General features: G+C 53.7%; 1 protein-coding gene across 6 annotated transcripts in view; it reads left to right on the top strand.

The window, feature by feature from the left end:
- The window catches only part of SLC37A1 (solute carrier family 37 member 1), a 75,378-nt gene extending 60,741 nt beyond the window's left edge, over positions 1 to 14,637 (top strand). For all 6 annotated transcript variants that reach the window (XM_072807087.1, XM_072807084.1, XM_072807085.1 and 3 more), the window contains exons 17-20: positions 1,830 to 1,908; positions 9,588 to 9,685; positions 13,132 to 13,196; positions 13,669 to 14,637. In XM_072807087.1, coding sequence (XP_072663188.1) covers positions 1,830 to 1,908; positions 9,588 to 9,685; positions 13,132 to 13,196; positions 13,669 to 13,684 — 258 coding nt within the window. In that variant the 3' untranslated portion in view covers positions 13,685 to 14,637. The remainder of the gene's footprint in view (positions 1 to 1,829; positions 1,909 to 9,587; positions 9,686 to 13,131; positions 13,197 to 13,668) is intronic.
- Positions 14,638 to 14,952: the final 315 nt, after the last annotated feature.

Raw genomic sequence — 14,952 nt, forward strand, 5'->3', positions numbered from 1 at the left:
CTTCCTCTCAAGGGGAGAGGTCTCTCAAGGTCTGCAGGAGAGACCCGATAGACACCCCCGCTAGGGAACCAAGGTCAGCGCCGACAGTGGCAGTGCGTGTGACAGCATGCACCCAGGACATGTCCCACGGAGATGGCACGTCACCTGTGGCCTCCCTCCCAGACCCCCAGCCCAGTGTCATCATGAGCAGAGCATCCCACACATCCCAGCGTGGGGACGTCCCGCTCCAGGCTTTGGCATCATCAGAAACTGGGGACGTATGAGGACTGTCACAGCCAGGGGGAGCCCAAGGGGATGTGATGGCCGCACATCGTGTGGTGTCCTGGACAGAAAGAGACCAAAGTAGGCGTTAGATAAGAACCCACGTGATAGGTAATCCTAGCACATCCATGCTGGGCCTTAATTGTGGCAGATAGAGCCAGCAGCATCCACTGCGACCCAGGGAAGGTGGGTGCAGGGCGCGTCTGTGCACCCAGGATTACTCTAAAATTAAAAGCTCGTTTAAATTCATAAGCAGTCCCCCAGAGGTGGCTTGTAGTCTCGTAGGCAGGGTGGCCACCTCCTCAGGCCTCTGGTCCGGCCTCCCCGACGGGCTCCTGAGGCCCCTGGAACTTTCCTGGCCTGCAGGGACATGGCTTCCCTCCTGCACCTCTCTAGAGTCCTCCCAGAACCAGACCCAGAATTCTCCAACCACTCGCTCATTCTCCTGCTGGGAAACCACGGCCAGCCCGTGTGGCTGCGGACCCCACACCACGGTGGGCCCCGCACCTGCCCCCTACCCCTTATACCCCTCCTCTCAGGGCAGGGCACCTGCCCAGCGGCTCAGTGCACTGTCCTCAGCACCCAGGCCTTTTCACGCCCAAGACGGCCAGAGTTCCTGCCCTGACAGGTCAGCAGAGGGGAGCAGAGGGAGGGGTGCCGGGGAGTCCACCGGGCCGCAGACCTCCAGCAGCGGGCCCCCCGTTTGTGCTGAGGGAGTCCCCACACTCCTGTTTGCACGAGGCACAGAAAATTCTAGAAGGCCCCACACCAGACCCCTAATCTGCCCCGTGGGATCAGACAACAGAGACTCCAGAAAATGTGGCTTACGGGTGATTATCGCTTTGTATGTGCGCTTTATTTTGTATACTTCTGTGTACACACACACGAGCATCTGTTGCTACAGGCCTGGGTTTATTTGTGTAGTTTTAGGCTTCCAACCACTGTATCTCCCGTTAATTGTTTTCTTTTATTGTCCTCAGTGTGTGCTGCTTTCTCTCAAGCTTACATGTATTGCTTTTTGAGAACCGGAGCTCCTGATGGGTTGTCATTTAGGACTTGGTGACCCTCACATCAGCCCCTTGGGGCCTGCCCTCTTCCCCATCGTCCCTGGCATTTGCCGTGAACTGGTTTTCGGGTACTGCAGAGCCATCTGGCATGTTGTCACGGAAAGCCCCTCACGGGAATGTGGAAGTGGGCGTTGATGCTGGCACGGCTCAGGGACAGGGACGAGTGTCATCTGTGTCTTTATCTTCCACATTGGCTAGTGTGGTGTGCTGTGAGTAAATATTTGCTTAAGGGAACATTCTGAGAGTTCTTTAAAGCAGAATATGTTTGGACAGATATTTCTGATGATTTCTTACTGTTGAAAACCCTTAAACTTTGTGTATCTTTCCAAAGTAAGTTTGGAATGGAGCAGAGTTTAATTTTTCGGATGGAAAACACCCCATGCTTTGAATTGCTTTGCCAAGTTATTCGAGTAAATTGCTGTAAGGAGGCGCAGGCTTGTTTCTCACTGATGGTGCAAGAGGTTTGCTCTTTGCTCACGTTTGCTCTTTGCTCTCTTCTAGGGCACACACAAAAGTCTCAAGGGGAACTCCCACGCCCTCGCCACTGTGACTGCCATCATTGACGGGACTGGCTCTGTAGGTGAGTGGATATTTTTAGCTCTAAGAGGTTAATTGTGGTCAAAGGGAAACCACATTGTCACATCCTCATTTACAGATGTCAAGGATTTCAGTTGCTTTGGTAATACAGCACTGACTGGTCTTTTTTTTTTTTTCCTGCATTGAAACACTCTACAGTATTGTTATAATGCTTATTCTAAAAAAAAAAAAAAGAAAAAAAAAAAAGATTATTGGAGCACCTGGCTGGCTTAGTAGAGCAACTCTCGATCTCAGGGTTGTGGGTTCAAGCTCCGTGTTGGGCGTAAAGCTTACTTTAAAAATAAATAATGAAAATAAACAAATAAATAATAAGGAAATTAAAAAAAAAGATTTTTGTTGAATCTTTCAAAGATTACTTTTAGTTGGATGGTGTATAATCATATAATTATAATATCTTTTTTGTCCACAAATGAATTCAACACTGCAACTTAAAAACACAAAGGTTGATACAGGATTTGGGCATCAGAGTCTTAAAAATGGCAGAGTTCAGAAGAAAGAGCAGCTGCCATGTGACAGTTCTCTACAGACACAGGGAAGGAAAATGTAACGAAGACTTACAGAAACTCCCTTTTCTTAGTTAATTTTACAAACGGGACTTAATTCAAAATTTAATCTTCATACATAATAAATATGTGAAATCTAACTTGACAAAATGGAAAACTCACATCATGAATACGGTACTTACATGTGCTTAATAATACTAATAGTTTTAAAAAAAAAAAAAAAAAAATACTAATAGTTTTTACTAATAGAAAAATATAGTATTCATAATTATTTGGGGTTCAGTTAGTATTTCAGTGGAGTTGCTAATTTATATTAATAAGTTATTATAAAAACCAGTTAAGAGCAATTTGATTAATGTACTTGCCACAGAGTTCAGGTAATTGTTACTGACAAGTTTAGATTACTTAATGTGAAAAGAAGTGCTAGATGTTGTTACTGTGAAAACCTAATCTTTTCTGAGACCGAACCATGACATGTGCAGACCACAGGAGAGCTCATATGTGCAGCCAAAGAGTGAGGGCCACGGGTGGGAGGGTGAGGACAGCATCCCCACGTTCAGTGGAGGGGCTAGACGCTGCGTAGCAGAACACCGGCTCACCGTGATGCAACCATAACATTTCCAGTACATTATAGAATTTTCATCAACCATATTTTTAAGATTTCAGGTAGAAAAACATGATTCCAAAATACAATATTCAGATCGGTTTCAATATTCAAAAAGTTCAGTCCCCATTCACAAACAGATGAACAGCGTATTTATAAGACGAATAAAGTTTATAAATAAGTTTTTTTTATAAATTTATAAATAAGGGATTGGCTGGGCTTTGTAAAATATGAGCAGATGGAAAGCATGCGCACATCTGGGGGAAGTGGCCACGTAGGCGTCTGTCCGCTGGTCGGATGGCTCCAGAGGAAGGACAGACGGGACTCGTTGGTAATACTCTGCCTCTGTGTGAAAGAACGCGTGCTCGGGCTTTCACCTAAGCTACCTCTCGGCCCATGGGCCGCTGGTCCCCTGTCTGTCACTCCCATTTCAAGATGGACAGGATCTTAACCAAACACAAAGGGCAGGAACACTGATAGGTCCCCAGGCATACAAGATTCAGGTGTTATCAGCCTCATTATGGTTCCTTTTTTTTTTAAGAGGCTCATGGGGGGGGGGGGGGTTATTTATTTATTTATTTTTGAGAGAAAGCACTAACAGGGAGAGGGACAGAGAGGGGAAGTAGTCTCCCACTGAGCAGGGAGCCCGATGGGAGCTCGATCCCAGGACCCAAGAGATCATGACCGGAGCTGAAACCAGGAGTCAGAGGCTTAACCGACTGAGCCACCCAGGCACCCCTCGTTAGAGTTCTTGAAGCGCATTCAGTAGCATATTCTGGAGGAAAGAAAAGTGGCACAATAAGCAAGTCCTTCACTCAGAGACAGGCAGATGGGAACTGATACAGTGACAAGCGTGTTCTTACTGGCAAGTTAGAAGGCTGAGGGCAACATTCTTGACCTTACTTGAGCCTTCGTGCAAGGAGCACGTCCCTGTGACCGCTCCCGCCAGGGCCCCTGCCCTGCACCCGGCTCCTGTGATCCTATTCTGGTCCCTCTCCGGACGTGGGAAGCTGAGGCTCAGGAGGTTGGCTGGTGTGGCGCCCACGGCTGCCCGGGAGGATGTTGAGCTGCAGCCCAGGTCACCTGCTGCCCCAGGCTCCCTCAGCAGGGCGACGGTGAGAGAGGGCAAGCCAGGTGGGGAGGGCTACCTGGGCATGTGGGACAACGTCATAGCTGTAGAACTAAGCCCTTACCAGACTCAGGCGGCTCCGTAAGAACACAGTTCCCCCTGAGCCTGGCACCTGGGGCTGTCCTGCAGCACTGTGAGAAGCTGAGGTTTCTCTCGGTGGTGCCCGTGGCCCTGTGTGCTAGCAGGATAGAGACCGCCACCGTCCACTCCTGGACGCCCACTGTTGTCTTACTGATGCAGAATCTGAAGTCCTTCCCGCCGCTCTCCAGAGCCACGTGGCCTCCCTGCTGCTGCTCACAAATACCAGTGTGTGCCTGTGCAGGGCCCTTGCACGGGCTGTGTCCTGGGCCCGAGGAGCGCCCCTCGGGGAACCTCCTGCCTGGCCCTTGGAGTCTTGGCTCAGGTATCACACCACCCTCTCCGTGAGAACTCTCGGCTGTCTGGAAGGTGGACCCACGTCACCCACACTCCAGGCGCCTCTTCCCTGGTGTCTCGTCTCCACAGCATGTTCTGCGTGTCTGCTACGTGGACCTGAACAGAAGCTGCTGCAGGTCAGGAGTCTCTGTTCTGTGCTCTGCTGACATCCCAGCATGGAGAAGCACCTGGAACATAGCACTCACTCAGTAGAGGAGTGTGAACCGAAATGCCTGACTGTTCGGACCCCCAGGATGGCAGCCGGGGCCAGGCTGCCTCTGTCCAGGCTGCTGAGTTCACAGGGAAGGGCCAGCTCAGAGGGGCCTGGGCTCCCCGCAGCTCACACAGCTCCCCACACCTCGCTGGGACAGGACCGCCCACCTCTGGGTCACAGGAGCCCCATCACGCCCTGGCCGCCGTTCCCAAGGGCTCCCAGCTTACTTCGTGTGACAGGTGCCACTTGTTCTAAAATGCACTAGGCAAGGTCACTGTTGTAAGGGAGCCAGGCCTGAGCCTCTTTTGCACCATCTTTGGATTGGGGGTGACTTTGAATTTGGGGGGCAGTGTTAGAAGCCACTCTCTAATGTTTAAAGTGAGACATTCCCCTCCTGGGCCACCTCTTGGGGGCTGGGGACGCGTCCAGAGAAAGGGAGGTGGTGCTGGGCCCGAGGCAGGTGTGTACGAGGCAGCACAGCTCCCGTCACGTAGCACGGCTGGGGCACATGCGGGCGGAAGTCAGGACGCTTCTGGGCGGAGCTCAGTTCTCAGGAGATCTGTGACTTTGAACCACCTTCTGTCCCCAGAGGACATCAGCCCAACTGCCACCATGAAGCCGTTTCTTTAAGCTCACTTGCACCTCTGCAGCAGCCCCGAGAGCTGTTTGATAGCAGAGGGTGACGGTTTACAAGGAGGGCGATTGAGTTAGGTGGAAAACCACATCTTTCCTGATATTCTTCGAAAAAAACAAGAGGGAGCGGAGGTGCCCAGCTGAGGATGGAGAACGCGTCTGAGCCGCCAGTAGGAACCAAGGCACAGCTCTGAGCACCGTCCCCCCACGAAGGGCGGCAGAGGGGAACCACCTCCAACCTGGCCACTGACCTTCAGCGCGCTGGCCACGGGGCACCTGCAGCTTTGCCAGCCCCCCGCCCGCGGGCCCCCGGAAGCAGCGGCGATGGAGCAGGCTGCCCCTCTGCCATTTCTCTCTGTACGTGCTGCCCACGCTGGACAGAAGAAGGCTCGAGCTGAAATGCACAGCGGTCCGCAAATACCTTGCCCACGGAGTGTTCACCTGGACTCGTTTGCTCGGTGTCGTAAATTCTGGTTTTGACGCAGGCAAAGCTCAGCTCGTAGTAAACAAGCCAGTGTCGTCTTGCAGCTCACCAGGGCCATGCAGTTCCAGTGACACGGTCCACCTGTTAGGTGCGTTCCCAGGGTGCTTGGAGTCCCCTCCCTGTGGGACGCGAGGCTTGTGGTGTCTGTATGTCCTACACGGAGCAGCTACATAGAGCCCTGAGTTCTTTCCAGCTAATTTTCATTTTATCAAAGTAAAACGTGATGTAACTTTCGAGACCAGGTAGCCCTGCGAGCTAATTATGTAAAATGTCAGTCCTCGTTCTGGAAGCAGTCACGTCGGCTGTTCCCTCTGGTCTGACTTGCATACGAGTCGACAAGCCTCAGTCCCCGGCCTGACACTGTCTGCCGTCCTCCTAGGAAGGAGGCTGGGGCTCGGCGCTTGTGCCCCGCTCCCCTTCCTCATCCTCCTCAGTCAGTGCCTCGCGTGGTGTTAGCTGTGCTCACTCTGAGCCAAGAAATACACTTTTTGCTGTCATGCTTGCTCCTTTGTTTCCCGTCACCCCCTTACAACCGTCAGCAGTGAGGGACTCCCTGGCCCCATTGCTCCCGCACCTCATCCCAGAGCCTCTTCCCCCAAATCCTGCGACCCCTTCCACCATGTGCCCACATAGGACCCATCTTCTAGCTCCGTGTCTGCTCCTCTTAGGTGGAGGAGACTTCCAGTAGCTTCCTGAGTAGTAGCTCATGGGAGGTGGAGCTTGGGGGCTGGGAGTCTTCGAGGTCTGGATCCTGCTCTAACTTGCGGATACGAATCCCAGGCTGAAAGTCCTTTTTCCTCAGGATTCCAGTGTCTTGTAGCTTCCATGGTCTCCGTTGAGAAGGCCATTGTCGCCCTCTCCCAGCCTTCATTTCTGCGCTCCGCCTGCTTCCCCCGGGAACCCCTGGGCGCCTTCTTCATCCTCTGTGCCCAGAGCCCTGGGGGCCCACCCCACCCGGAGACACATGCCCTTCCTCTCTGCAGAATTGTGCTCTGTGTTTTCTTTGACGAGGCTCCCCTCCTGCTGCCTGGTTTTAATTCCTGGAAAACTGATTAGTCAGATATCTGTTAACCTTTCTAGGTTAATCCTTCCATTTTTTTTTTCTTTTTCCCTTCTTTACTGTCTTTTTCTCTTTTCTCTGCTTTCTCAGAGATATTCTTGACTTTACTTTCCAACCTTCACTTTGGTTCTCACACATTAGTGTTTTTCTGCCCCCGTAGTACATCACACTTTTTGTGGGGTTTTTGTTTTTGTTTTGTTTTGGGTATTTTTATTTTGCAATTTTGTGCCGTTATTTGACAATCAGCAGTTAGTTCTCCTCCAGACTAACTGTTGATTTTTGAAAGTGGTGACAGCAACGTAGGTAACCAATGTAGAGAGCTTGCTTGGAGAGTCTTCATCCATGTTACATTTTCTGGACAACCGCATGTGGATACAGTATGGAACATTCCTTATCCCTTTGGCTCAGACAGCTTAGTTAAGCCTGGTGTCAGTGTGCACATGTGGGGCTCACCTCTCCTTCGTGGCGAATTTCTGGATCTCTTTGAGTGCCTGGGGGCACAGGGGGCACACTTCCTGAAACCGTTCCATGGATGCACTTGTGAACATTGATGGTGTGTTCTCTGGTCACTGCCTCAATGACGGCCCTCCTTGCCACTCTTCTTTGCAGGAGCCATTCTGTGGGGCCTGGCTGGAAAGGAAGAGCGAGCACAGGGTGTTGTGGGAGAGGAAAAGCCTGGTGCATCCCGTCCTTATTTCTTGGGTACACCTTGTGTTAGATTGAATCGTGAAATTGGTGATACTGGTTTTTGGGTGTAAATGTGAGAATATCATATGGTTCAACTTAATTTTCTAACAGTTCTCCAAAGGTGTTACAATTTCCTGAGTATTTTCTCCTCCCTGGTTTGTTTATTTCCTGTGGTTTCCCCTCCTCCCCGCTTGTGTGCGGCTTTCCTCAGACACAGATAAATGTGGCCAGCCCTTCACAGATTCGTATTTAAGAATGAGCCACCAAGCACTTATTAGAAACCCTTTCTGCGTGGGATGGCGTGTCCACACTGGTCTTCTCAGTCGTGGGATCCACCTGGAATCTGGAGGAGGAAACCCCCCTCAATGCCTGCTGGGGTGTGAGCCTCACACCAGCATACCAGCCATCACGTGGGAGGGTGGGCACCTGCTTGGTGGAAGTGGTGGCCTTCCCTCCATCCCCTGACTCAGTTGCTGCCTCATCTCCACCCGAATCCCCGAGCCCAGTGCCTCTGGTTCACAATTTCCAGGCTGAGGGGCTGCTGTCCTGTGAGCATTGGTGGCCGGAGCGGGGGGGGGTCCCTGGAGTGATGTTGAGGAGGAGAAACCTGGAATCAAGAGAGTGGAGGGACAGACCTAATGGTTCATCATAAAAAATTCTCACCTGCTGCCCACCTTCCCTCTCCTTCCACCCCCACCCCCTTGCCTCATGTGCGTGGACAGGCCTGCCTGTGAACAAGGAGTCCTCTGGCTGTCTCTCTCTGAGCAAGAAGACTGGAGCCCGTGCCCTTGTTGTGCCCTTGAAAGTCCATCCTCCCAAGAATGGTCCTTCTCCCATCTGCCCTTCTCTTTGTGGGCTTATAAGTTGTTAAATTTATTTGTGGCCCATTCTGTGGTGCTGGGATGTGCCCAGATAAGCACACGTGAGCAGTGTACCGTGTGCATCTGGGAGCTCCTCTGAGACTTAAAACACACGCAAGCACTTCTCAGGTGTAAAAGTAGTAAGGGCTCCTTGTAAACACTTGGGACCACATTAGTACGTACAAAGTGGCAAAGACCCCAGAACTCCTACCTCTCAGGGTTAAGTGTCAGGATAAGTGGGTGTAAATTCTTCATACTTCTTACCATGCCGAAACGACGACCCATCCTATGCACGGGCCATAATCTTTCACTGTCACTCTTAGGACAATAAATACCCAAACTGCTGCCACATTCTTGGAGATCTTTGGGCATTTTGAAGAATATTTGCTTTCTTTCATCTTGATAGGGTCTCAAAAATCATTTTGACATAATTTTAGACTTACAGGAAAGTTGCACAAATAGAACAGGAGATTCATATATCCTACACATCATCTTTTTTCGTGCGCACACACACATACTTGTAACACGTTACACATACACATAAGAAAAGTGTATGTGCATATTTTTCCCCCAAACCACTTAGGGGCAAATTCTGCCCCTTCACCAGGAACTGTGTATTCAGTGAGTGTTCCGTAAAGACAAAGGATCCCGCGGTGCAACCACAGCACCTGATTATCAGAACGAGGGCGTTAGCACCGATGCAGTATCAGCACCTACAAGCCTTACTCATGTTTTACCAAGTGTACGTTTCGTAACATAATCATATCTAAGGTTGTGCATTAGATTGATTTCTTTAATAAAGTCTTTAATTGGTATTGTTGGATCAGAAGGATGAATGTTTTAAGGTCAGAACATATTTCTAGATTTGCTTCCAGAAAGAGGTTTCCCAGCCACGCCCGCACGGTACTGGGTATTTGTGAGCTTTCCACCCCCAGCAGCCTGGGTTTTTGTGGTGTCAGTGTGTTTCTTTAACCTTAAGCACCGGTCTGTACTCAGTGGGGCCTGGGTACTCCAGTCAGCCACCTTCCAGAGTCTTCCTCACACAGCTCACATGTGTCCCTTTGCCCCTTTCAGGAGCAGCCCTGGGCCCCCTGCTGGCCGGGCTCCTGTCCCCGTCTGGATGGAACAACGTGTTCTACATGCTGATGTTTGCTGATGCCTGTGCCTTACTGGTAAGTCTCCTTGGTTGTTGTCCGAACACTGGTGGTGCTGCCTCCCGGGGACCCGCGGTCCTCAGGGAGGCTTGGCCTGTGGCAGAGCCTGACTGCCCTGAGCGCTCGTGATTCCTCTTTGTGGTCTGAACAAAACGTTGTCTGAACAAACGTCAGAGCAGACGCAGGCCCGACCGTGGCTCTGCAGCTTCAGGCAGCATGGTAGCGACACACAGAGCAAGGGGTGCCCTCGCGTGGGACCCCAGCCCTGTGCGTCGTCTGTGGGTGGGTGTGCGTCCACCCACTCTGTTCTGCAGCTCCACGTTGGTTAAATGGGCATGACAACAGCTCCCAAGACAGGATTATCGAGGGGACTGGGGGAGACAGCAAGCTGAAACCCACCACCTACCAGGTGATCCCTGTCGCCCCAGCACTTCTCCTGCATCCAGCAGCCCCCTGGGGAAGTTGCCAACTCCCAGCACCCAGAGGGATGAGAAAGAAGGAGCAGAGGCTGCGGGTGCAGGCACCTGGTGCTTCTATTGGCAGCCCCAACTCTCTGGGCAGCTGCACTAAGACCCAGGGGTGCTGCAGGACAGAAGGAGCAGGCACAAGCCAGAGGCATGCAGCGCACACCTGAGAGTGGCTGGTGTGCACAGAGACCCCAACCTGGGGCCAGGCACCTCCTCTTGCTTCACCAGAAAACACCCAAGGAGAATGACTTCAGGGTTTGGAAATATCAGCTCTGTCAAGCCAATGAAAGTCCCGTATTTTGATTTTGGGGCTATTACACAGCTCCCCGTTTCATACAGAAACTCATAGGCTGTTCCTCAGAGGATTTGTTCTAGGGTTTTAGTTAAGTCCCCACATCACTTGACCTAAGTGGCAAGGAGACTTCCATCCGTAGGGCTGTTCAGAGACTGGAAACTCTCCCTCACCAATGCCAGGGAAAACGTACCACGCTTCCTTTTAAAAGCCCAGCCAACCCTGAGGAAAGGGAGGGTAGCCACAGGCCCCAAACCCAGGCAGCATAAATAAGTGCTAAGGCTCTGGCTGGAGCAGCTGGGCGAGTCGTCAGTCTCAGAAATGGAGGGTCCAGGGGTTGGGCCCCCCGGGGAGAGGAGGTGGGGCGTCGGGCCTGCACCAGGGGGAGCTGGACACCAGGACCCTCGAGGGCTCCAGTGGGCAGCTTATTAGGCAGCACTGGCACGTTGGTCCAAGAAGACAGGATCAGATAGACGTAAAATGAGCATACGTGATGCTACAGAAGATGTCAGAGAAGGAACGGAGTTCATGGGGACAGCAGGAAGCCCCAGGGAGCAGCACAGAGAGGCAGGCGGTGGGCAGCATTAGAGAGAGACCAAGGACAGGACAGACCCGATGGATCTGCCCGGAGCCCCTGGGTGGAGGAGTCTGGAGATGGGGATGGGGCTCGGTTGATGACAAAATAGCTGACAGTTTGTGGGAATGAAAAGCAGGGCTGTGCGGGCGGAACCCGGGTGGGTGCACACGTCCAAACGGGTCTGTGAACGGCCTGCACCGGGCCGCCAGCTGCGGGGCTCGCAGAGTGGACAGCACACGTGACACGTCACAGTTCAGGAAGGGCAGAAAGGGAATGTGAAAATACCTGGCAGGAGAATAACAACCGGCTGTCGGGGTTAGGTGAGAGAGACCCAGACGAAGAAGTGTCAGGAGAGGGGCCGTCCCGCACCCAGGGAGGAGTCGGGAGCGGCACAAACACCAGACATACCTCTTCTGTCTGCTGGTCAGAGACCAGTTGCACCTCCCAAGTCAGACTGGGAACCCCAACAACTCGGGCGGGTCACCGTGGGGTCAGACCCAGGCACCTGCGGGACTGTCCGTGGAGCATGACCAGCGCCTGGTGGCCATGCCGTCACATGCGTAGGCTTACCCCTGCGGACCCGTGTCTCGGGGGCGCCGGGTGGCTGGTCCCGCCTGCAGACACAGCACGTGGTCACACGCTGGCATACGACCTTTGATCTGCAGGTTCGTCGCTACTGCAGTGTATTTCTTTTTTTTTTTTTTTTAATTTTTTATTTACTTATGATAGTCACACAGAGAGAGAGAGAGAGAGAGGCAGAGACATAGGCAGAGGGAGAAGCAGGCTCCATGCACCGGGAGCCCGACGTGGGATTCGATCCCGGGTCTCCAGGATCACGCCCCGGGCCAAAGGCAGGCACTAAACCGCTGCGCCACCCAGGGATCCCTACTGCAGTGTATTTCATGCCACGCAAAACACTGGTCATTTTCTCCCCCTTCCCTCCTGTGATCTGCTTAGCAGAACCCTGGGCTCCTCCTGCTAACCCTTCACACGTGGCACTTGGTGGCATGTGTATCGCTCAGCTGCCAGCTCCGGCCGAGCAGCCTGATGCTAGTGGGCCGGAGGCTCAGACTCCAGGGTCAGCTTGCTCAGCAGAAGTGTCACTGTCGCCGCCAGCCCCGTACTTAGCACCTGACACGTTCCCCGCTTCCCCTAACTGTACGCGCACAGGACGGAGCACAGCAGCCGACCGCACTTCTCTGTGGGGGACACACCTGTTCTCTCTAGCCTGAACTCCGTCTAAGAGGGCATCCTGGGCTCCTCCTTGAAACTTGAGCCCGAGGACGATGCATGTCCCCGCCTCCTCGAGCTCTGGCCTGAGGCTGGGTCCTGTGGGGCTGTGTGGGTTTTAACCTGTGCTGGGCCTCTGTCAGCCCACTGGGCCCTCCTGGGCCTGAGGGCACCTGCTGCCTCGTAAGGGAGCCTCCTGTGGGGCTGGCGTCCACCTGCAGAAAGACCAGATCCACAGCCGCAAACCAGCTACCCGGAGGGGCGCTTTGTCGCTGGTCTGGCTCTAGACTGACTCGGCCCCGTGAGCGTGTAAAGGAGCTCGAGGGAAAGGTGGCAGGTGAGGCAGAGCTGTCCCTGGGTTACCCCCACAGCGGCTGTGGGGGCTGCGAGCAAAGGTCCCGGTGGAGCCAAGTGCTCCCCCAGAAGCTTCCAGATGAAACTCGGCTGCTCCAAAGACAGCCTGGTCAGCCTCCGAGTGCCGGGCCCAGGAGGTGGTCCCCTGGCTTTCAGAGTCCGGCGTGCGGCTCTCCAGTACCCCCACCCAGTGTCTCCGTGATCGTGGGCCACCTTGTCTTTACTCTCTGTTTCCAATCTGGATATTTTATGATCGGACTCATTTCATTTCAAGGCTATCTTGATCCGGAAGGTTTTAGGCTGAAATCTGTCCTAATGGCCTTACCTCTAGACGTGCGGCCTCAGCGGGACTCACAGGCCCTCAGCCCCACCCAGGGGCCCGAGCCTCAGGCTCCTGCTGCCCTGTGGGCCTCTGAGCCCTTTATGTCCAGAAGGAGCCCCCCTGCTCCCCACGTGGCAGCTGGGCTTCCGAGGGCGCCGCCGGTTCGCCCGACGCGGGCTCCCTGCCGACAGTAACGGCCTCTCCTCTTCGTTTTGGGTGCAGTTCCTGATCCGCCTCATTCACAAGGAGCTGAGCTGCCCGGGGTCGGCGACCGGGGACCAAGTTCTGTAAGTGCCCCCCGCACCAGGTCAGAGGGCAGCTCTAATGCTGCCCTGCTCACCTGCCTTCCACACCTGGCCTTTCCTAACCCGACAGAGGACAGAAAACCCACCCGCTGCCCCTGACCTTGCACATCTCGGTCACACTCATTGCTCCTAATAAATGCCTCAATGCGCCTGCGATCGTGATAACCCTCCTCAGAACCTGAGACCAGCGTCAGGGAAATTGCCTTCCTTGTGGTCTTTGAGCTGCAGCTTTGTCAGAACAAAAATAGCCCCAGAGCCAGCCGGGCGCCCTGCTTGCGCTCCTGTCTTCCCTCCTCAGTCCCCCAGGGCTGCAGGGTGGGCCGGGTGGCTTTGGAAGACCCCAGCGGAAGGGTGAGAGGCTGGCCCTGGGAGGGTGTGTGCGTTCGGCAGACTCCGTGTCTGTCCTGTGACCCTTGCTGGCTGTGTCACCAGCTGCTCCTTTATCCCCTTCCAGATCCAAGGAGCACTGACCACTCGCATGCCCTGGAGGGAGGCTGGGCCCGTCCTTCACAAACTGTCAAGGAAAAGTTCAAATAAAGGATCCTGTGTTGGAAAGAATGATTTACCCTTGCCTTTTGCACACACACCTGGAAAAGACCCAAAAGCCACCTTGAGAAGTCCAGGTACTATTTCAGGAGAGCCGTGGAGCCCACGACAGCGGCAAGAAGGTGCGTGGGAAATGCTGTCGCCACAGTCGTCGTCCCACTGTCACACTTCCACTGTCGTCCCAGTTGGAGCCTGGGACACACGGCAGCTGCTCGGGGGCTGGCGGGTGGTGCTTGGGCGAGCCTGCGTCTCTCAGGTGTTGCAGTTTGTTAGAGCAGGTGAGCCCTGCGCCCACAGGGACCTTCCCAGGCGTCGCCTGAATCAGCTGCGTGGGGACTGGCTACCCCCACGGGCACGAGAACGCAGCCAGCACAGAGCCCTGCCTCTGGAGGGACAGGAGAACCCTGACACCTGGATCTGAAACCAGGGTGGGCCTCAGAGCCCTCACGTCACCCGGGACACTTCCCCACCACTTCCCTGTCTACACGGGCCTGAAAAGCAGGCGTCAAGAAGCGAGCAGCCGGGAAGCCAAGGCCCGGGGACATGCCCGACGTCTGAGCTCCAAGGCGGCTGCCACTGCTCGTCCCTGCAGGTCTCAGGGAGGACGTGGTGGGGGTTGGCGGGCCCGGTGCCCCGACATGTTTCACTTCTCGACGCACCAGGCGCCTGGAACTCTCTTTAGCGACGTAGCACCAGTGTGGGTTTATTTATTTAAGATGTGGTACGTGGTTTAGAAGTTTAAGAAATGTAAATGGCATTTTGTTATTTATTAAGACAAACTCTGTCCTCTGGCCACTTGGTTTCCCACTTGTTGCCTAACAAAATACTTAATCTGCTCTTTGAAATAAAATGTTTTTAAAAAAAAAAAAAAAAAAAACTCAAGCAACGTGTTGACTGTGTCTGCTCACGTTTCCATTATGTTAAAAAAAGAACTTCCAACACTACGTGTCCTTGGTTTTCTCGCAGTAGAACACACTCAGCAGTTCTGCGGGGAAGCTGAGGCCGTTTCCAGCAAAGCAGAGCCCACCCTGCTCGGGTGCCGGCTGAGCGCACGCCTGGCAACCAGAGTCTGGGTATTTTGTAAACCCTGCAACGCACGAGAGAAGCAGGGCTGCACCTGGAAGCATGGTGTGGTGCAGGCTTTCGGAGGACCTCCCCAGAAACGGGCAACGGGCTCCTCGTCCGTCCACAG

Source organism: Canis lupus, chromosome 30 (genome assembly GCF_048164855.1).
Source record: "Canis lupus baileyi chromosome 30, mCanLup2.hap1, whole genome shotgun sequence".
NCBI classification, from domain to species: domain Eukaryota; kingdom Metazoa; phylum Chordata; class Mammalia; order Carnivora; family Canidae; genus Canis; species Canis lupus.